At 38.9% G+C, this 24,191-nt stretch overlaps 1 protein-coding gene across 3 annotated transcripts in view; it reads left to right on the forward strand.

Moving 5' to 3' along the window:
- The window catches only part of tenm2a (teneurin transmembrane protein 2a), a 341,452-nt gene extending 317,520 nt beyond the window's left edge, over positions 1-23,932 (forward strand). For all 3 annotated transcript variants that reach the window (XM_055159448.1, XM_055159447.1, XM_055159449.1), the window contains 14 exons: positions 1,342-1,496; positions 3,298-3,399; positions 4,423-4,596; positions 5,749-6,386; positions 7,290-7,465; positions 12,490-12,725; positions 13,423-13,719; positions 15,446-16,003; positions 16,403-16,672; positions 17,926-18,336; positions 18,861-18,971; positions 21,273-21,540; positions 22,271-22,401; positions 23,153-23,932. In XM_055159448.1, the coding sequence (XP_055015423.1) occupies positions 1,342-1,496; positions 3,298-3,399; positions 4,423-4,596; positions 5,749-6,386; positions 7,290-7,465; positions 12,490-12,725; positions 13,423-13,719; positions 15,446-16,003; positions 16,403-16,672; positions 17,926-18,336; positions 18,861-18,971; positions 21,273-21,540; positions 22,271-22,401; positions 23,153-23,890 (4,265 nt within the window). In that variant the 3' untranslated portion in view covers positions 23,891-23,932. The remainder of the gene's footprint in view (positions 1-1,341; positions 1,497-3,297; positions 3,400-4,422; positions 4,597-5,748; positions 6,387-7,289; positions 7,466-12,489; positions 12,726-13,422; positions 13,720-15,445; positions 16,004-16,402; positions 16,673-17,925; positions 18,337-18,860; positions 18,972-21,272; positions 21,541-22,270; positions 22,402-23,152) is intronic.
- Positions 23,933-24,191: the final 259 nt, after the last annotated feature.

Raw genomic sequence — 24,191 nt, forward strand, 5'->3', positions numbered from 1 at the left:
TTTTAGTACTAGTAGTAGTGGTTTCAGTGAATCTTTCATTTTGATTCTTGGACAGCCCAGCAGGAACATATTGTATTTCAGACACATATGAGATCAGCTGATATGGGTTCAATAACCAGGGAAACTTAGCTGTGTCGATATTTTTGAGCAGATCATGGAGGGTTGATTTTGATTATTTTCCCCAAATTCTGTATTTTAAATTAACTACAACCTCACCAACAGGCCTGTTTTACCACAAAGCCTTAAGAGAGCTGAGAAGTCATGCTTTTGTGCAGTTATATCTTTGCACTACAAGCATTCAAATAAAACTTTATGTGATTTCTTCAGGCAACAGATCAGGGGAAAAAATAAATAAATGGCCTGTGCTGGAGATTTAAGGCCGATAGCAGATATGCTAAAAGGGGCAAATATTGTCCAACTGATATATTGGCCCATTATAGTAAGTGTGTAAGTAACACTAGAAGTGGTCCTTGTGTCCTTTATCATAGTTGACTAAAGAAATGATTGATAATTTTGATAATAAGCTCTGTACAAAGTTTAGTCGACTAAAAGGTACTATTAAAAAACTAAATTTCAGTATCTCCATGTATGACTTGTCTGACCCAAACTGACCTCACAAGACCACAAGCTCAGGCAATAACAAATACTACAGATGCATTTTGTGAGTGTGAATTCACTCCCAAATCTCCAGCTAGCTCAAATCTATGCCTTCCCCTTTTGTTGTATTCAGTAATTGGTTGACCAGTAAAAACGTTGGTTGGCTAAGACATTGGTAGCCCAAGAGACTCTATTTCTTTTATTATTTTTAGCGTCAGCTCTGTAGCCTCTCCCTCTCACTTACTCAGTGCCCTTGCCTGTTTCTCATATCTGTTGTTCAAGTTATTTGAGGCCACAGTTTTGCCATTTGAACAAACTTACCGTAGTGTTATAGACCGCCAAATCTGACACTGCATCGGCGGTAAAGACAGGAAACAAATGAAAAGTTTAAAGATGAGGGCAAGACAAAGTGTAGTTTGGGAGGAAGTAGTGATGCGCAACGGATCATTTTCCACTTTTGTAAAAACAAATCTTTCTAAAGGATATGCCTGCGCTCTGCAATTGCCCTGTGGGACAACTAAACCCCGGCATATTTCTGAGTCATCCCAAAATCCAGCGCCAGTCCATCACTTTGTTCTTCTCCATCCGATGAAACATAGAGCAATTCGGCTGTCATTGATGCTATTCGTTTCCAAGATGGTGCAATGAGCGAACTTTAATTGACTTGGAAAGAGTACTGGTACAGTCCCTGCAGTGTTGTTGAGTTATGATTTGGGACACAGTATATCTTCTGTGTTTTGGCAGGTATTGCTGTGGATAAGAATGGCTTGATGTACTTTGTTGATGCGACCATGATCCGAAAGGTGGACCAGAACGGAATCATCTCCACATTGCTCGGAGCCAATGATCTGACCGCCGTGAGGCCGCTGAGCTGTGACACAAGCATGGACGTCAGTCAGGTAAGCAGTTTGTGTATGTGAACTAATGGGTGTGGTGTCTTTACATTTTATATTAGGTAAAGTTCAATTGGTAGAGTGTTCGTTGGTGGTTCCAGTCCCACTCTTGACGGAATTATAATTGAGAGAGCGGTCAGATTCACTGACCCACCGGAGTTTCAATATTATCATTTATCATCTGTATTTACTTCAGCAATATATCGTAATAATATCATATTCCAAATTGTGTTATCATGACAGGCCTAGATGTGCGTTTAGGTGCATTCTTAGTTACTGTAAGCAGAACCACACAAAGCCTTAATCATTGTGTAAATTATAAAAAAAGTAATTGTGCATTTAATGAAATAAATAAATAAATAGCTGTTTTATCACAATATTCTTTTCTTGAACATTTGTCATCATTTTAGGCTGTTATGGAATTTTTTGTTAAAATAATAGTCAAATTTCAAATTATATCCAGCTGGTACCATTTAAATTAACCATAGATTTTGTACTGTAAGATATTAATTTACTCACTAAAATAATTCATTCATATATATTGCATTTTATGGGTCAACTGAAAAAAGTCCCTTGAACTGGTTGTCTGAGCATAGGTCAGAGCACTAACTTAGACTGAGACACACTATATTGTTTCACAGGGGAAATAATTTGGACACAGCAGCTCACACATCACAATATAATAATAATATAACAACTTGGTATTATGTCAGAATTGGACCAATACCTTTTGATACCATCAGAGCCTTCCTTAAAAACTGAGTCCACCTCAGACATTGGCAGCGGACAGTGTAGAAGGAGATGGAGGAGAGACGAGACCAAGCAAAGGTGTAATAGATGATGATAAAATAGGCCTCTGAGTGCTGAGCTATGACAATTGTGTGGACAGCGGCCAGCCCAGGGTCACAGACAGACTGATTTAAGGGGAGATTAGAGACTCCATGGATAAATGAATAGCTGAAAAGCAAATTAGCGCCGCACTCACTTAAAAAATGAAGTAGACACTTGTACGAACCTTGGCAACCTCTCAATACCGTGTCTTAAGGCATTGTTTTATGCCTTATTTAAACAAGTGGAAGTAACAAATCACAAATAATGACACGAGCTGAGTCGATTTTGGCAGTGATTGTAATTTTAGTGCATTTAAAAGGATGCTAAAATCGACCATAGAGAAACAGTCCAAGTTGTACCTGTTCTAACACCCACAGCCAGGCTCCAGTCATACTCATAAAGAGAAGAAGCTGATAGCACACTGATTAATTGAATACTGGTTACACTCATGCCATTTGTAAATCACATTGTTTTAAACCAGGTTCACATGAAAGCATCTTGTGTAATTTTAAACACGATTTACCTCTCTAGTTCAGGAAGGCGTGGCCTTAGTAGCACTTCTCATTAACATCATGTGTTGGGTTGCAACTCAAAAAAAATCTCATTTGGTCCAACTGTCAGTGTTTCTTTCGGTTTAATCTGTCTCAAAAACATTTGTATCAGGTTTTGTCCATAGTTGCACGGTAGTAAGCTCAGTCAGTACTAGTGTTGTCATCATACTAAAATTTCAAACTTGGTTTTGATTGGTAATTACAGGGCTGCAATCATCCAGATAATTCTATTGAAGTGTTTGGGTGAAGAACTCAGCCCAAATATGCAGGATTTATGTCTTAAATATATCTGAATGAAACAAAACACAACTCTGTCTATGTTGAAAAGGATTTTAGATTAGAGGGGACCATCATACCCTCCCGTATTAATAACGTGGATCACTGAGTACATGTATTCATCCCCTTTGTCCTTATTTGCCTCACAGGTTCGCCTTGAGTGGCCCACAGACTTGGCAGTAAACCCTATGGACAACTCCCTCTATGTGCTGGAAAACAATGTGATCCTACGCATCACTGAAAACCACCAGGTCGGTAACCGCCAGCGACCAGAGAGCCTTAAGGGTGGACACTTGCAACAGGGGTTTGACAGACCAAGTCCCAATTAGGCTTCTTACAGCAATTTATAGCTGTAAAAAAGTTCAAATTTTAACAAGTTTCTTCATGAAGAACCATCATATTAGAAGTTTTACAGTGGTCATGTTATTACTGATTAATTAGGTCTTAGCTTTTAGAAACTTTGTTCGTTATAGAAGTATCTACATATATCTACTTTTCAAAGTTAAGGAAGTTGTTTTACTTGAATACTGATTTTTGCGTCTTTTGGTTCTGATGAAGATGTCTGGTGGTATATGATGCTAATATTAGTAGCAGTGGTAAAGTCTGTGCTTCTAAAAACATCACAAAATTCTTTAAACTTCTTTTTCTTTTTAAGTATTTCTTGGTAGAGTACTCATCACTCTTTGGATGATATCTTGTAGTATTCATGTTGGTGTACTAATTGCATAGCCAGCATTTAAAAGTATTCACAAGTATTTACAACAACAACAACTACTACTACTACTACTACTAGTTTTAGTTTTAGTTTTAGTTTTAGTCTTGGGTACTTATGCCCCTTTGATGATTTCACTACAAGAGATTACCACCCATTGTAGTAGTTGTAAAGTAGCAGTAAAAACAGTTGTAAGTACTTAAAAGAGCACTGTGTATACTTAGTGTATACTTGCTATCTATCGATCTAGTATATTTAATTGTATTGCTCAAAAATACATTGAAATCTATACATTCTCTTTGTGAGCAGGGTCACACAAAGATATGTTAGCACAGTGTGGAACATTCTAGGCAAAGCAATAACATCTTTGTGGAGACAAGCAGTTGGCAGACACTCCACCAGCAAATTTAGTGCACCTTTTTTACAACTACTTCTACTACTAATACAAAGTCCAGCCATACTTGATTTTGTTGTAACCTTATACAAACTTTATTCATAATAGGAGTATCTAAATATTCTAAAACTTTTTAAACTAACTTTGTTTTTATTCTTACCCTGAAAGGTGAGCATCATCGCTGGGCGCCCGATGCACTGCCAGGTCCCGGGGATAGACTACAGCCTGAGTAAATTGGCGATCCACGCTGCTTTGGAGAGCGCTACAGCCATAGCGTTGTCTCACACTGGCATCCTCTACATCGCAGAGACGGACGAGAAGAAAATCAACCGAGTTCGACAGGTACACGATAAACAAGATAACTGTTGTAGGGCCTTTTAAAATGAATTGTCTTCGTACAGCTGGCCAGGTTGTGTGGGCGAATTGTAGAAAGCCTAATATTGTTTCAGTTCTCCAGGCGCCATGTTCAGGGAAGTTGCTTTTACAGTTTCCAGACTTTGTTTTGATAACTCCCTTGTATTAATTTTGCCTTTGGTAGGAACGCTGTCCAAAAATGTCTTTTTTTTTATCCCTCTCTCTAAACTACAAGAAAGCCAAGCTGTTGGATTTAATCAATATTGTTGATATGGTGGCAGAGTGGTTAGCACGTCACTCTGCTATATTGTCACAGCCGTCATATGCTGGATGTTAGGGATCTGTCAGTGTGGAGTTTTCTTAACAAAGTATACTACATTGTAATAGTGTTAGTAGTGTAGTAGTAATAGTAAAACCTGCTAGGCACAATATTTCTGCTGGGGGAGACAGTAGCTCAGTTGTTTATCCACTGATCCAAAGGTTGGCGGTGAGATTCCAGCTCCTACAGCTGCTGTTAGTGCTGTTGTTTTGCCCTTGGGCAAAACACTAACCTCACCCTCTGTGTATGTGTACATTGGTGTATGAATATATGTGTGTAAATGATGCATTATATAAAAATGTGACCATTAAAAGGTTAAGAAGTGGTGACATTGGATTTCCTAGGTGGTAGTAGTAGTTGTAGTAATAAGTAGTAGTAAGTAGTAAGTAGATAAGTTTGTAAGCTAATATAATAATAATAATAATAATATAATATAATATAATAAAATATAAGACTGTAGTCTTGGCAGTAACAACAATACTGTTCTTACTATAGGAATCCTTGTGTGATAATATCTTGTGGTGTCTATTTCCATATGTAGAAGTAGTCTTTTTTTCTCTTTCTTTTATTTAGCAGTAGGGATATCAAAATTAGGCTGTTTTCTTTCTATACAATTAATATAATGTTATAATAACTGAAATCATGTGCAGTGTTATAGACTAGTATGAAGTTAAACGTCCCAACTAATTTCATTTTTTTCACACACAAAAGTTTTGTAATCTTATTTATATAATATTCATAATTGAACTTTAATTAAAGCAAGATATATTTACTCTGCAATATCTTTTTTTTAATCTTTTATTCTTAACTCTTCTGTTTAGGTGAGCACTAACGGCGAGATCTCACTGCTGGCTGGCGCTGCCTCTGACTGCGACTGCAAGAACGACGTCAACTGCAACTGTTTCTATGGTGACGAGGGTTACGCCCCTGACGCTGGTCTGAACTCCCCCACGTCTCTGGCCGTGTCCCCCGATGGCACCCTCTTCATCGCGGACCTCAACAACATTCGAATCAGGGCGGTGAAAGCTAACCGCCCTGGACCTGCTGTATCTAGCATAGGCTTCGTTGGCATCGCTCAGTACGAAGTCGCCTCGCCAAGGGAACAAGAGTTATATGTTTTCAATGGGGAAGGCCAGCACATACAAACTGTTAGCTTAGTGACTGGTGAACCGCTGTATAACTTTACATATGGACCAGATGGAGAACTAAGCATGCTTTCAGACAACTGTAACAACACTGTGAAGATTAGGAGAGATGGGGCAGGGCAAGGGGGCGGAGCTGGCCTGCTTAGACTAGTCTTGCTCCCTGAAAACCAAGTGGTGACCCTGGGATTGGACCCAACTGGGGGGCTACGGAGCGTGTCAGCCTTGGGACAAGAAGTGGCTTTGATGGGGTACAGCGGAAACACGGGGCTCCTAGCAACCAAAGCAGATGAGACAGGATGGACAACATTTTACCAGTAAGTTTATAAGACTGAAAAGTGTCTGTTTTTGTGCATATCTAATATTTGTTGTCATATCTAGAGGCGATAAATAGCTCAAGTTAAATCTAAATGAGTTCTGTTTATTTGGGTTCATTGTGGCTTCTCTCTGTATTGGTTTTGACAGTGTACTTCTGCCCCCTAGTGGTAGCTTTTGTAACTGAATGCATGAATTTTTCTACTCTATGACCATATAAAATCTAATTTTGTCTGCTGCACCTTTACCAAAGAAATCATACATTTGTAAGCATAGGTCTGTTTTTAATTACAAATTAAGTTAACAAAAAAATAGAATAATGTGGTGAAATTTGTATGAAATTCTCCTTGCTATGAATCACAAAAACTTTCAAAAATCACAATGTCACATGTGAGTTGCCACGACAATTTTATAAAAGGTCAGTAGCAGATAAAAGAATAAGCTTTTATGGATGGAGTTATTTTTATATTGACCAAATCACAATTGCATACCAGACATAGTTTGTATTTGTATGTATTAAGGCAAGATGCGTCAAATCTTAAACATTAGCGTCGTAGCATCAGTACAGGTTAAGTGACAAATGATTTTATAAATGGCTTGCAGTTTTGGACTATGAAAAATCTTGGTTTGATTCAGAATTTAAAGGTGCACTGTGTAATCTCTGGAGAGTTGCCCCTATTCACAGAGAGAATTATTTGATAAATAGATAAAAAGTTGCTTAGTGCCCTTTAATGCCACATCAGATGTTAGCTTTTCTAAACAGTAAAAAAGCAGTAGTGACCAGCTAAACATCTTTTTCTTTCCTTAGGTGAACCAATGTTCCACTGTCTTATCTCTACAAGTCCAGACTCATTACACCCCTGTACTGTTCATTCTCACCTCTGTGTCCCTCTCCTCCTCTTCAGATACGACAGTGAGGGGCGTCTGACCAACATGACGTACCCCACGGGGATGGTGACGAGTCTGCACCGCGAGATCGAACGCTCCATAAACATCGACATTGAGAGCTCCAGTCGGGATGATGACGTCACTGTCATCACAAACTTGTCCTCTGTGGAGGCCTCCTACACTGTGGTGCAAGGTACAACACAACACATATTTAAACTCTACATTTGGCTTTTTAATTGTCACCAGGACTACAAATCTAGACTTGATTTTAGCAGGTCTAAGCAAACCTAAACTAAATTAAAACTAACAGGAAAGTAAGAAAAGTCCAATATCAGTGTTTTTTTTTTTTGTTTGTTTGTTTGTTTTGTTGTTGTTTTTTAAATTAATGAAGACTTGAAGTGCAAAAAAAAAAAAACACCTGAAAAAATGTACACTGTTAAAAGTTCTATATTACGCAAAATTTACTCTCTACACCTCCTTTACTTCAGTAGAAATTGGCAATTCCAATGCTGAAATCCAAATGATTCTAGTGAAAATGTCTGTCGTTTAAAAACACAGTAGAGCACAGGCTTTATTACCACATGACACAAGGTGAAACAGAGTGTTACCAGTTTGAGAGAACAAAACAGCCCAATAAATATGAAGGATTTATGTGTTAAACATGTGTGAATGAAACAAAACACAACTCCAGGTTGTGTGTGTTGAGAACAACATTATAGCATAGATCTGAAAATAGCACAATAAAATAAGTGTGTTTTAAAAATATCGTGATGCAGTATTTCATGTATCCATGGAGCTAGGTGTAGTGAAACAACTAAGCATTTCTTTCAAATTATTTTTATTTTATTTTTATTCTAATGGCATGGCAATCATTTATGGTCAAGTTTGAATTTCTGATACCACCAAAGCAGTCCATGATGCTCAATGATCTCTGGCCTGATTTGTAATTGAAAACCTTGTTATTTTTAACAAATTTTCAGAGAACCTCCAAGAGACTACCCTCTTATCCAACTTTTTGCTTCTTACAAACAAAAATTACCAACACATATTCGCTAATCCCAGCCAGGACTCTTCTACTTTGAACAGCATCACTAAGAATCATTAGCGTAGTTAGAGCCCTCCTCACTCTTCCCAATTTCTTGTTGTTTTTCCAGAGCTTTCAAGGGCCATCCCATTGACTTGCATTAATTACCTCCCAAAATGGCTAACCTTGGAAACTATAATTGGATGCTTTGCCATACGAACCTGCATTTTGTCCTCATTGAGAGCCGAGCCTGAGTGGTGATTGTGTTTTTGGGGGTTATAATGAAACAAACAGTGCAGCTCTCCACCTCCTCCCATGATCCCTCAGCTTATTTGGTCTGTTTAGAGAGCAACAAGAAGCTGCTGGGTAATTGTGTCCGCTGCATTGTCCGGAAAAGCAAAAGACTGAGTAAAGATAGTGAATGGTAAGAAGGCGGAATCGTGAGCTTAATTACATGGATTTGAGAGTTAATTAATGCTTTATCTTAAGATTAGTGAGATTAGAGTAGGATAAGGAAACAAAGTAGGACACTGTGTTTCATAGTTTGTGTATTGCTGCTTATATACTGAACAGTATAACCTGCCTTTTGTGTTTTTATTTATTTATTTTAATCACATTACATAATTGTAGTTATCTAAATCTACATAACCCTGACTGTCTTTGTGTAGTGACTTTTTAGACTAGCCAATTTATCTAAAATTAATGCGTAGTATAATCTATTGCTAAAGGCACTGTACTTGATTTTGTTAAAAAAACGTGAAAAATACACAAAAAAACTAAACACTTTGCAGTTGTTCAAAGTGTATGTGGCCCAAAGTTATTACTGCAAAGTCACTACCTTATGTATAAGCTCTTTTGACAACTTTCAGAGATAAAAGTGGAGTTTTGCCATTGTGGTAAAGCTAAAAAACAACTAGCATGCTAACATCCACTTCTTGATTATCAGCTGGGGCAAGGCATACAGTATCTTGCTCAAACACATGGGAAAAAAATTAAGTACAGGAGCTTTGAGAGATGCATGATTTAAACTATAAACTAGGTTATGATTTAGGTTATTGTGTTTAAAAATCTGTTTTGCTAGTTAAATTGGGGCGGACTTGATGTGGTCCTTTAAGGTTCTCCCACTGCTGCGCTAACCAGCCGCTCTCTCTCACTGTCTTCATTAACTTCTGCACACTGAATCCTCTATAGCCCCGCGGCGCTCTATCTCTCCTTTGCACGCTCTTTCTGTACTGCTCTCCTTTTTTCTCTTCTTTTCTCGCTTCTCTCTGTATACCTATCTATCTGTCTCCTTTTCTCTCCTTTTCTAGTGCTCTCTCTCTCTGCCTCCTCTTCCCTCTCTGTCTCTTTCTCTATTTCCCTCTCTCCCTCCTCCTCCTCTTTCTCTAAAAACGCCTGTGTTTTCATTATGAGCATTCACAGACATACAGTATTTATTCTGAAGTTCCTGGCCTAGTGGAATAAGACTACACACGTGTCTATTTTCAGATCTAACACTTTCGCTGTTGAGTTTCATAAGTATCATTTGAAACAATTACACTGCAGTTGGGGCCATTTAATTTGGCTCAAGAGTGTTACTTTTGTCTTTTAGATGGCAATTCTAGGCAGTATGTTTCCCTTATGTATTTCTTAGCAATTATTTAGACAACTGATAACAATTTATACAAAAACAAATATTAAGTCCTTTAAATCCCTATCCTTTATTTGTTTGTAAGCCCTAATTTTTAAAGGTCAATTTTATATTACTGAAAACAATACCAAAATAAAAGTCAGTCTATACTGTTTCTTGTGTAGCTATATATTTTTTGGCTATTTTATCCATCAGTCTATATTGAACACATTGTTAAATATGTTTTGATTTACAGGATTATGAAATTCATGGTGTTTCTTTGAAAGAGAAACCCCATCTCCTATACCCTTTTTGTAAATTACATTACCCATAGTACAAACATACCATGATTTGTGTTTTGTTTCATTCACACATGTTTAACACACCGATCCTGCATATTTATGGTGTGTTTTTTTCTCAAACAAAAATTCACTAGAATTGTTTGGATAATTTCAGCCCTGGAATTGCCGATCTCTACTGATCAAAAGCAAAAAAGTAGCTGTTAACTTGAAAACTACTGCTTCAAGGTTGAAGAGAACATTTTGAGCTCTGGAGATGCAGACATACTAATAAAACAGTAATACTTAAACATGTGGGAATGAAAGTAAACACAACTCCAGGTATGTTTTTGATTGGGTAACAACTTTCTAACATGATCTATAGCTCACAAGAGTTAATTTTACGAAATATAGGACCTTTAATTACAAAATGTTCTCTTATCCATCTGACAAGCTGATAAACTCTTGTATCTTGATCAAACCTTCTCCAGACGTCACAGCCCAAGCATCAGACAGCAGTACTGAAACACTAAATGACATAGATTGTAAAAGGAGATGTCTGTTCCTCCTGTCTCTGTTTTCGATGTGATTTTGGCTCATTTGCGTCATGAGGCCTTGAGGAAACAGATGTGACAGTGCAGCACTATAAATATTTTACAAACTTGATCTACTTCTTGTAATTACTCGGTCTAGGCTTTTCCATTTGAAGTGTTTGGATAGAGAGGAAGTAAGATCTCACACAAAGTTGGTGTAGTGAAACTTTTTCACATCTTTTTCTTCTAAGAACAAAGTGCATTGACAGCCTGAGGTTTTAAGGTCAGGTTTAGGTCATTATATGTGCAGTTTTACTTCTAATTTAAGGTTTGGTAGTAGGGAGAGCTGAGGAAAACTATTATGGATAAGCTGGATATCCAACTGGGGGTTTCAAACTGGTGGATTTCACAAATTTTACATTTTTGAAGGTTACCAAACCTAATTATTTTCTTCATAATAACTTGAACAAAAAAACACTATAAAAGCAAATCAAAGCAAAACCATGAAATCATGAAATAGCAGTAAATAATTAAAATAAATAAAAATAAATAAAAGGCACAGAGGACCATACAACTCACACAAAGCCAGAGAATAAAAAAGGTTTTAGAATGGGTGGTCTACGAGTGAGGTAGTGTCATAGACTAGCCCTATTATTTTGCATTATAGAGTGAATATAAGTCTGCAGTATAAACAGCCATTATCACTGCTGTCTCATCGTCTCTATCTGTGCCCAGTCACGTCTCGAATCTGGGGCTGGATCCAAGTCGGGCTGAGCTGTTTTTTTCTTCACTGAAATTAGATCAAACAAATGTACTGTCCGAACTGAGAGCTCCCCCGCTGGTTCTTTGGCAGAGGTGCTCACAAGTGGGTACAGTGGTAGCCAAAGCAGAGGCAGAGACTTTTATTGTTATTACAGAAAAATATTCCTGAAGTTGAGATGAAAAGTAGTCAGAAAAAACACAAGGAAAATTAAACGTGTTATAAAATTTAATTAGTTTTGTAAACTTTTATTTTGAATAATAACAGATGCACAATACACAAATGTAAGACAGAAACATTCACTTTGTAGTGAATTTTTTTGAAGTTTCTTTTTGCAAATATTAATAGTAATATAATATAAAACATATAGTCACCAAAATGTATATTATTGTTCAGATAAAATTGTAAATACTGAAATAGACTTTTAAAAAAACTAAGTTGATACAATACAAATTCTATAAATAATACTCAAGTACAGATTTAAAAAATGTGGCTCATTGTCCACCTCGTATTCTGGTGTAACATTTTGCACTATCAACAATTTGAATTCACTTTTTAATAACAGTGCACGAAAGTTTGCTAATAATAATTGTTTTACTGTCTAAACACTGAAGCTGTTAATTAAAGGTGCATTGTGCAACTTTTCTGGTGGAGGACCTACATACTTGTCTCCATGGAGATATTATTGCTTTGCCTGGAATGTTCTATGACATTAAACAGATCCATCTAGCATTTACTCATTACGGGTGTCTCTATTGCTAAAAAATACAATAATTCCTTCTGTGAATACTCTCCACAGAATTATAATGTAACATAATGCTGTAACCTGTTTGTCTCCTTGGAGATAGATAGGTTTAATCTATATTGTGGATAATAACATCACCATGGAGACAAGGAGATGAGGTATCCTCCACTAGAAATGTTACGAAGTACACCTTTAAAGTACACTCTTTCTGGTTCAGGAAACACATATTTAATTTGGCTGTGCCTTTTCTTTCTCTGCCTTATTTCAGACCAAGTTCGTAACAGCTACCAGCTCTGTAACAACGGCACACTGAGGGTCATGTATGCCAATGGGATGGGCATCAGCTTCCACACGGAGCCTCATATTTTGGCCGGATCCGTCAGTCCCACCATCGGGCGTCGGAATATCACACTGCCCACAGACAACGGGCTTAACTCCATCGAATGGCGCCTGCGGAAAGAGCAGACCAAAGGCAAGGTGACGGTGTTCGGGAGGAAGCTGAGGGTGAGTTTCAACCTTTTATAATGAGGCTCTGATGACTCTACACAAGGTCAAGATTAGCATGTGTGAATATTTATAGTGAGGCGTGCTTGTGATGGAGAGGAGATAGTGAAAATTTGTGTTGGCAAACTATATTTAGTAAAACAAATCAAAAGGGGAAAGGTTTTCAGAGGTTAATGCAGTCACTCTCTAACCAGGTTCTTGGTTTGAATGCTACAGCCTACACTGCATGCTGTAAATGAATTCTATTCCAGTATTTTTTGAATGTGCCATTATTGCGAGTTTCAGAATTTTAAAATTAGGGTTAGGACAAGCTGTGCTATGGAAAGATTTTGTGTAGTTTTTGTAGTTTTTCTTTTTTTTTTCTTTTTTTCTGGCCATCAAAATCTTTATGCAATTCATATGTGCATATGTGTGTGTATTACAGAAATATAATTTATTCTAAATATTTATTCTAAATATTCAATATTCATTCTAATCCTGGTCAAAATGAAAAGCTAATTACTGTATGAAAATAGATCTTTGTTGATGCTCATTAATATGCACTGTCCCTAATAAATAAATTAAATATCATAGAAATAATAATAGTTAATTTATAGTCCCATATCTAGTAAAAGAAATACAAATATAGATCAAATATTATAGCGAAGTGTACAGTATAGTGCTTTCCAGTCTCACACTCATATGTCCTCCTCCACAGGCTCACGGGCGTAACCTCCTCTCCATTGACTTTGACCGTAACACTCGCACAGAGAAGATTTACGATGACCACCGAAAGTTCACGCTGCGCATCATGTACGACGCCCAGGGCCGCCCCGCCATGTGGCTCCCCAGCAGCAGCCTGGCCGTGGTCAATGTGTCCTACTCCAGCACGGGGCATCTGGTGGGTCTGCAGAGGGGCAGTATGAGCGAGAGGACTGAGTTTGACACACAGGGGCGCATCCTCTCTCGCTCCTTTGTGGACGGGAAGATCTGGAGCTACAGTTATCTGGACAAGGTGAGTGGATTCATTAGGCCTGTTATGAAAATTAATGTACCTACTTGCCATGCAATAAATGAGAGGCAAACCATTTTATTGTGGGTTTCAAGCATAGACTGTATAAAGAAGTGGAGTGTGACGTCACCCATACTGTTCAGCTCCAGTAAAATGTAGCTCACCGAGGCTAGCAGCGGACAAAATATCAAAATAAAAACACCAGGATCATGTAGATCAGGTTATGAACATTTTAAGACCTGAGTCGATGGAGCCGGCAGCGTGCCCATTCTCACTTCCTATTTTGAACGCGGTGGCTAGTGGGTTAGCTTTGCAGTTAGCTTTGCAGTATAGCATTAATGAATGTTGCATTTATTTCAGTATGGGTGTTTTAATTGCTCAAAAATAACGTGAAAAATATGTATTGTTATGTGATCCCCCCAGAGATCTGATCTGTAACTTGGCCTGGTGGTGCCATCTGCTTGGAGAAGTTTAATGCCATACTGTGGAATGTTTCAGGCAAAGCAATAACATCTCCATTGAGACAAGCAGGTGGCGGACCCTCAACCAAAACAGTTACATAGTTCACTTTTAAAGTCTTCTGTTGTGCTTTTTATTATGTTTTTGTTTTGTTTTTTATCCTGCTGTTGAGTTATTGTCAGTTGTATAAAGTGGTCTTCAAATTATAGTTTATCACAATATTTTCTCACACTAACAGATTTTATTTTTTTTTATCCAGACAAGCCTAATCTGGCTCTAAATCCTCTTAATCAGGGCACAGGAGAGGAAGGAGTAATAATTTGGACTGTTGTTATTGTTAATCCAATAATACATTTTTAATGGAAATTCAAATTCGCCAGCTCAGAGCAAATGACCTCTGGTGCAGGTCTAATGGAAAGAAGTCATCCGTTGATTATGCTGTAATTCTTTATTAATTTGGTAACACTATTTAAATAGAAGGACTGGCAGAGCAGAAACTTTTTAGTACCTGCCCTATATCCCACTGGCAAAGAATGGTGGGGTGCCCAAATTTGGCATTGAATTAAGATTCATTATTTTTAATTATAATGATTAATTTATTCAGTTGTGGTAGTAGCTTAGTCACTAACTCAACCCCAATGCCCACAATGTCCTTTGAAAAGATTGTAAAGCATTATGAACAAAGTGTCGATTCTAATGCATTACCACAATTATTCAAATTGTAATAGTGATAATGCAGTGATCATGAAGACCCAACATTGTAGCATTATTACAATAAAACAGTACTTCTTTTGACTTAAAAACTTACCGACAGTGACAGTTTTTACAGTTTTTACAGTTAACAATTTTCTGGTGAATGGTCCGCCACCAGCTTGTCTCCTTGGAAATTTGATAGAATTCCTACAATGTTCCACAGTATGGCATTGAAAGTTATGTATCCCTGTGGAGACAAGCAGGTGACATCACATGGCTAAGTTACAGGTCAGAAGCAAGCCTGTTTATAATAAGAAAATATGTTTTTCAAGGTACTTTTGAACAATGAAAACACCTCTAATGGAAGGTAGACTAGGTAAATAAATTTAATGTCATATTGTGGAACATTTCAAGCAAAGTAATAATATAGGTGGCGTACCCTCCGAAAGTTACATACTGCACCTTTAATAATGTAGATATAACTTTATTGTTTATATAGAACAATGTATCTCAACTTCACAAATATTAACTCATATAACTTTGTCATTAACACCTCTCTGTCCCCTTTCTGTTACAGTCTATGGTGCTGCTGCTCCAGAGCCAGCGTCAGTATATATTTGAGTTTGATTCCTCGGGTCGGGTCACAGCTGTCACCATGCCCAGCGTCGCCCGCCATACCATGTTCACCCACGTCTCCGTTGGTTACATCCGCAACACCTACAACCCCCCAGAAAGCAACGCCTCCATCATCCACGACTTCTGCGAGGACGGAAGACCCCAAGCCGTGCAGTACCTGGGCACCGGGAGAAGAGTCCTGTACAAATACGGAAAACTGGCAAAGCTGTCTGAAATAGTCTACGATAGCACTGTAGTGACTTTTGGCTATGATGAAACAGCTGGTGTACTCAAGATGGTTAATCTGCAAAGTGGGGGATTCTCCTGTACCATACGCTATCGGAAAATGGGGCCTCTAATAGACAAGCAGATCTACAGGTTCAGCGAGGAGGGGATGGTGAACGCGAGGTTCGACTACACGTACCATGACAACAGTTTCCGCATCGCGAGCATGAAGCCAGTCATAAGTGAGACGCCTCTGCCTGTGGACCTCTACAGATATGATGAAATCTCCGGCAAGGTATGAGAATAATATAATTTTTCAAATGCAAATTTTTAAGACAAGAAGACACAGAGAAATTGGAAAAAAAAAATTAAGTAAAAGATACAATATTTTGGGCTTCGGTCTACTGTAGCAGCAGATTCATGTATCCTATCAATCAGACATTTATATCATTGTGGGGTTTTTATTCTCAGAAGTCCATTGGCATAATTGTGGCATACTCTGAACCAGAAGAGTTAATTAAAAATGTGACCACAAAATCTGAACCTTCAAAATACTGTTTAATTTTTTGTTAGTACATTGTTAGATTAAACTGCACCAGTATTTACTTGTAGCATCTTGTCTTAAGTTTTAAACACATGAAAATATTATTATTTTCAATTCAGACTTTTCAATTTTTTGTGTTTCTACTCACAGGTGGAGCACTTTGGTAAATTTGGCGTGATCTACTATGACATCAACCAGATCATCACCACGGCTGTCATGACGCTGAGTAAACATTTCGACACCCATGGGCGCATCAAGGAGGTGCAGTACGAGATATTCCGCTCACTCATGTACTGGATGACGGTGCAGTATGACAGCATGGGGCGGGTGGTCAAGAGAGAGCTGAAGATCGGACCCTACGCCAACACAACTCAGTACAGATACGACTACGATGGAGACGGACAGCTCAGCGGGGTCAAGGTGAGAATTCTGAGTTCCAATGATGGTCAGCCAACAGCTATACTTATCCAAATGGGCAATATTACTTTTCACAGTTGCTAAACATAGATTGTGACAGATTGCAAAGCAATCTTAGACAAACAGGCACTAAAGCAAAACCAGTATGTCCATACTCTGTGGTGGCAAGCTCCTATTGTAGCCACAGCTGACCTGAGACAGACTGGTAGAAGCAAGGCTGCCAATCTGTGCCATCGGCCCGTTCAACCACCACCAGTCATTCACACACACACGTGCGCGCACTACTGTCATGCTAGGCAATGCGGGCTTAAGGACACAATGACAGAACTTGGTCGGAGCAGAACTCGATCCTCAGACCTTTGTAGCCACTGTTGCACCATCTGCGTAATATTGTGTAATATTATCTTGTTTTTCATACACAATTTCTGGTTCTAGAGGGTGTTTAAATGTACAACGCGTGCCATGTGCTGGTTTGTTTGTCTAAGGTTGTGACATCAATTGTAAAATGGGCTATTCAATTTGCAGCTCTGTGGCCTTGTCAACAATAACCATAAAATCCCTCACAGCCACATGCAAAATCAAACCGGCATAGTTAGTAGACATAATAGCATATACGCAAGAGGAGCATAAAATGAATGAAATCACTGTATTTGCGGGATAAGTATCTAATAGCATATCAGAAACTAACTAACAAATATATTTTTTATTCATTATACAAAATATTCAGACAATGATTGAGCAAATTGAACATGTAGGCTTTCTTGCAGTATCACAATTTCAGTATTTTATGTGATTAAAGATCCTAAATTAAATCTCTCCATGACCCACTTCCATGTCTAGACTTCTCATTTGGGAACACAAAATTTGTATTAGAATGAAAAAAATGATTTAAAACCAGCCCAAAATAGAGCCTTAAAGGTGCACTGTGTAACTTTTGGTGGAGGGTCTATCAAATGCTTCTCTCTGTAGAGATGTTATTTCTTTGTCTGGAATGTTTGACAGTATGGTACTAAACCTTCCCATCTTCATGGAAACCAAACCAGACCAAATTACAGGTCAGATCCATGGAGAGGCAACTACCTGTAATTGAATAAATGTAAAGTAAATCTCTTTTAATGTCATACTGTGGAACATTCCAAGCAGAGCAATGACATATCCATAGAAATAAGCAGGTGACAGATCAAAAAGTTACACACTGCACCTTTAAATGACTCACTTACTAACATTTTCATATATATTTGTATTTTTTCTTATAGGTGAATGACTGGTCAACATGGCGCTACAGCTACGACCTGAATGGGAACCTCCACTTGCTCAACCCTGGAAACACCGCTCGGATCTTGCCTCTTCGCTACGACCTCCGCGATCGCATCACACGCTTGGGGGACGTGCAGTACAAACTGGACGAGGACGGTTACCTGAGCCAGCGGGGGTCCGATGTTTTCGACTATAACTCTAAAGGCCAGCTGCTGAGGGCCTATAACAGGGGGCCAGGAGGGTGGAGTGTGGTGTACCACTATGATGGACTGGGGCGCAGGGTGTCCACCCGAAACAGCATGGGACAGCACCTGCAGTTCTTCTATGCCGATCTGAACCATCCCACCAGAGTCACCCACATCTTCAACCATTCAAGCTCTGACATTTCATCGCTTTACTATGATCTACAGGTGAGGATTGTTATTTAAAGGGGCGGTACTCTGCAGAATCTTTCTGCCATTTATTCTACCATTTTATATTTATTAATCGTTCCGGGCCCTGTATGAAGGCTCCTTACAGTTAGCAGCAGTACAGTTATTTAACATTTTTCTTTATTAAATAATTCCATAAATCTTGCTCTATATATTTGATGTTTGTTTGTTTTGATGGTTTGTTTTTTCTTACGACTTTCTACATTTTAGATACACACAGAAGACATCAAATATATGAAGCAAGATATATGGAATCATTTAGTAAAGAAAAAAGTTACATTTTTAAATCTTTCTTTTGCTACATAATTCCTTACATCTTAATTATATATTTGATGTCTACTGCATGTATCATAAATAACATATAGGGAAAAAAAACATCAGTCAATAACCAAGCTTTTGACTGGTAGCATATAGTAAGCACTGATTGTAATTCTTGACTATCTTTATTAGTAAAAACAAAACAAAAAAAGTTGTATTACTAAAACTATATTTTTTTTCCACAGGGCCACCTCTTTGCGATGGAAGTGAGCAGTGGAGAGGAGTACTACATTGCTTCAGACAACACTGGCACTCCGCTGGCCGTCTTCAGCAGCAACGGTCAAATGATCAAACAGGTAATCAATAAACCTCAGTGACAGTGTCCCATTGAGTCTAACGCACAATAACAACTGATTCAAAATGAGAAAAAGCCTCCTCCACCTGTCTTCATGCCATAGTGTCCTTTCAGCAGACAGTAAATCCTTATCTGCCCCGAGGAAACAGCTCTGACACGGACCGCAAGTGTGACCTTTAGACTGGGAAAAAGTTTTAGTGAGGGGTGAAGAATGAGGGGAACTAAGGATGCTTCAAGGGGCCCATTTTACTCTGATGCCTTTGTTATAATGTTGCTTCCTCATCAAAAATATACCTGGAGTTGTATTTTCTGTCATTCATACACGTTTAACACGCAAACCCTGCATATCTAGACCGAGTTCTTCTGACAAACTGAGCCAGCCTGTGATGTCATGCGTCAACACAAGAAGTACTCCTGTGTACTCCACCTTCACTAGAATCATTTGGATAATTTCAACCCTGGAATTGCCAATTTCTACTGAACTACATTGTGCACAATTATTACGCAAGTGGGTATTTTGACCATATCATGATTTTTATGCATATTCTCCAACTCCAAACTTTCTTTGAACTCTTATTGGATTTAAGCATATTTGGTGATGTGTATCTGTGCAGTGAGGGAAGGTATGGCCTACAGAAGACCAACACCCTATATCAAGGTGTCATTATTAGGCAGCTTCTTTACTCAGGAAAAATGGGCCAAAAAAGACATTTAATTTACTCTGAAAAGTGAAAAAATGTAAAAAGTCTTTCAGAGGGATGTAGCACTCTTGAAATTGCAAAGATACTGGGACGTGATCACAGACCCATCGTTTGGTTGCATATAGCAAAGAGAAAAAGAGATGCATCTTAAGTGCAAGAGATTTGAGAAGAATCAAACATGAAGCTACCAGGAACCCATTATGCTCCAGTGCTGACATATTTCAGAACTGCAACCAACCTGGAGAGCCCAGAAGTACAACATGTTCGGTACATGGCCAAGGTGAGGAAGACTGAAACCCGACCACCACTGAACAAGAAACGTAAGCTGAAACGTCAAGACCGGGTCAAGAAATATCTGAAGACAGATTTTTGAGAGGTTTTATGGACTGATGAGATGAGAGTGACTCTTGACGGATCAGATGGATGGGCTCGTGCCTGGATCTGTAATGGGCACAGAGCTCCACTTCAACTCAGACGCAAGCAAGGTGGAGGCGGCTTACTGGTAAGGGCTGGTATTATTAAAGATGAGTTTGATGAACCTGTTCAGGCTGAAGATGGACTCAAAATGAACTCCAAAACCTGCTGCCAGTTTTTAGAAGACACTTTCTTTAAGCAATGGTACAGGAAAAATGTTGCGTCTTTCAAGAGGACCATGACTTTTTTATGCAGAACAATGCTCCATCACATGCATCAAAGTACTCCAACGTGTGGCTAGCAAGTAAAGGCCTTAAAGATTCCTGACCTGATAAAAACTTGGGAACTTGTGGGCCCTTCTTATTCTTCATTTACGGTGAAGGAAAACAGTACACCTCTCTGAACAGTGTCTGGGAGGCTGTGGTTGCTGCTGCACAAAAAAGTTGATCGTCAGCAAGTCAAGAAACTGACAGACTCCATGAATGGAAGAATTTTGTCTGTTATTGAGAAGAAGGGTGGCTATATTGGTCACTCATTTTTTTTTTAATTTTATTATTATTATTATGATCATTATTTTGTGTGTGTGTGTGTGTGTGTAAATTTTGAGTTGTTTATTTTCATCTGTCAGAATAGTAAACAAGTGAGAAGGGAAAATTTTACTTTCTTAAATATTCAGGTTTGAGGTTTATTAACACTTTGGATTTACCAAAAGCACTTGTTGAATTATAAAATATATCCTCATAAATACAACTTGGCTATGGACAAATTGTAAAGGTAAAAGGTAGCTATTAATTTGAAAACTTCTACTACATGACATCACAAAATGGAACAGAACATTTTCAGCTTTGGAGACATAGACAGACTAATAATGCAGGATTACTGATATGTGTGAATGAAACAAATATGAATTTAATGAGGTAACACTATTCTGACATGGCTTACATTTCACAAGAGTCAGTTTTGTGTAATATAGGGCCTTTAAAGCCATTCTGTTGAACATTCCAGACAAATCAATAACATAAACAGTTCCCTCTTTTAGAAAAGTTACATAGTTAATGCACATTTAAAGTTACCTGCTGGACATGTTTTTGGTTCAAAACCTTTTCTTAAGAACATACATCTTTTACACAGCTTTGTATGTAAGAAAATTATCTATAAGTCAACCTCTCTGTGTTTTCCTGTCCCAGGTGCAGTACACAGCCTATGGGGAGGTCTACCTGGACTCTAACCCAGAGTTCCAACTGGTGGTGGGCTTCCATGGGGGCCTGTATGACCCCCTGACCAAACTGGTTCACTTCACTCAGAGGGACTACGATGTCCTGGCTGGACGCTGGACCTCTCCGGACTACAGCATCTGGCCCAAGATTGGCAAAGACCCCTCTCCCTTCAACTTGTACATGTTCAAGAACAACAATCCACTCAGCGACATGTTGGATGTCAAGAACTACGTTACAGGTACGGAAAGTAAATAAATAAAACAACTTACCACTGATCCAGCTTTTCAAGTACGGGTACCGATATCAGTACTTTGAGTTTAAGTATCTGCTGATACCCAATATCAACCAATACCATTGTAAGAATGGAAAATGGCACATATTTCCCTAAAATGCATTTAACTCATTGCACAAGAGATCAAACTGTGTTATGTAACTGGTATTTATCCTTCAGATCAGTAATGAACTGCTTTGTACAAATAAAAGTTCAAACATGGAGAGAAGTTCTAGGACAAAATCAACCTCTAAATTGTCTTATTACATCCAATTAAAGGCCCAACCAGGATATCCCTACTTGGAGGCTTCAGTAAAAAAAAAAGCAACATTCCACATATAGGCTAAGATGCACAATTCTATTATCATTTTATGGTTCCTGTCCTGAATGTATTATAAATGTGCATTATTATGTACACAAATATTGAGTGTTGAATTTTTTTCAAACTTTGTACTCAAAACACAAGTTAGATTACATTAATAAAAAAACATATAAATGCATTTGTTGACTGTACCCTGCTCTCCTCACTTACATCACTGCTTATAAATGAAGAACAAATATTATGAATGAGTTAGAGTTTGAATCCTTCGTGAGTGACAGATTTACTTAGAGCAGCTGTGTCCCTTTTCAGTGATATAAATAGCGTTTGGCGTGTGTTTAACTCTCTTTCCCCTCTCTCTGCTGTCTGCCGCTGTAGATGTGAAGAGCTGGCTCGTCATGTTTGGTTTCCAGCTCAGTAACATAATCCCCGGGTTCCCTAGACACACGCTCTACTTCGTGGAGCCACCGTTTGAACTACTGGCAACGCAGCACTGTGAGAACGGACAGGTACGACCCCCAGGATCACCATAGGCATGGCCCATTCAGCTGTACACAAGGAAGCTCATTATAGGAGTTTGACTTCGTGATATGGTTTTGTAACTATACTCAACGTAATTCATCGACATGTCCACATTTATTTTTTTATTTTTTTTTCTGTAAGAGTATTTTATTGGTAATTATCGGTAATATCTTATTGGACTAATATATTTTCCCAGAGTAAATTGCAAACCTCACTCAATATTATAAAATACAACCAAAATACACAAAAATATTTCTGTCTCCAACACAAACTTGACTTCTTTTTTCCAACCCAACTTGCACACAACTTTTCATTTCAGATTTTTTTCTATATTGAGGAATGTTGTGATAAAAAAAAAAAGTATGCTGTTGGAATTATATACAGTTGTCATCTAGTCATTAATATAAAAACACATGCTAACAATTCAAACAATTATCAAATCAGATTTACTCAATATCTGGCGACTCGCTGCTCAAAACCAAATTTAAATGCCAATGATAATGAACTAAATTTATATAGCACCTTTCAAGACACCCAAAGTGCTTTACAATGTATTATTCCTTCACTCCACACTCAGTGGTAGTAAGCTACCATTGATTCCACAGCTGCCCTGCATATCTAGCTTCTGAGATCAGATGAGATTGGGCATTCTCATTGTACATTAAATATCTCTATTGCCTCTTCATATGAAAAATATTACTGTTGGTGACTGTCTAATTCCCTGTTGTCTTCTTGCAGCTCATCACAGGAGTGCAGCAGGCGGCCGAGCGTCACAATCAGGCCTTCATGGCTCTGGAGGGGCGTCTGCTGAACAAGGAGCGGCGTCGGAGAAAAGACAAACCGGGACACTGGTTTGGCACCAGCACCCCCATCGTCGGGAGGGGGGTCATGCTTGCCCTGAAGGAGGACAGGGTGGTAGCTGCTGTGTCCGCCCTGGCCTCAGAGGACAGCAGGAAAATTGCTCTGGTTCTGAACGGTGCTCAGTATCTCGACGGGACCCACTACACCCAGGATGGGAAAGATTGTCATTATTTTGTGAAAGTGGGGTCCGCTGACAGTGACTTGTTGGCTTTGGGGTTGACTAATGGGCGAAAGAGTCTGGAGAGTGGGGTAAACGTGACGGTGAGCGGGCGGTCGAGGAGGGGGGTGACAGTGGAGTTTGCTGTGCCCTCTCTGGTACTGAGCGTGCGGTACGGGTTAGCGGTAGATGTGGTGGATGAAGAGAAGGTGAGACTTTTGGAGCTGGCCCGACAGAGGGCGTTGGCCGGGGCCTGGGCCAAAGAGCAGCAGAGGGCACGAGACGGTAAAGGGGGCAGTCGACTGTGGACGGAGGGCGAGAGGCAGCAACTGCTCACCGCGGGGAAAGTCCAAGGCTATGAGGGGTACTATGTCCTCCCCGTGGAGCAGTACCCCGAACTGGCCGACAGCAGCAACAACATCCAGTTCCTCCGACAGAACGAGATGGGCCGCAGGTAACAGCCCACCTGAATGTGTCCCCCTCCTGTGTCCCAGCCTCCTCAGCCCTGCTCCTCTCCAAATAACCACTGGGGTTTCCTAAGGAACGTTGCAGGGACTTTTCAAGAATGACTTATGAGTAAAAAAAAAAAAAAAACATATTCTTGTTCATTTTACTGCCACAGGCAAAAAATTTAAACTTGAGTCGAGCTGTTCTTTTTGTTTTTCTTCTTTTGAACTACTGAAAAGCACTGAAGAACTTTGAGAACTGTTGCTTAATGAGTACGATTCCCCTTTTTACAAAAGATATTGATATTTTCGC

Source organism: Boleophthalmus pectinirostris, unplaced genomic scaffold, assembly GCF_026225935.1.
Source record: "Boleophthalmus pectinirostris isolate CB_2022bp ecotype Guang Dong unplaced genomic scaffold, ASM2622593v1 HiC_scaffold_23, whole genome shotgun sequence".
Taxonomy (NCBI): Eukaryota; Metazoa; Chordata; class Actinopteri; order Gobiiformes; family Gobiidae; genus Boleophthalmus; species Boleophthalmus pectinirostris.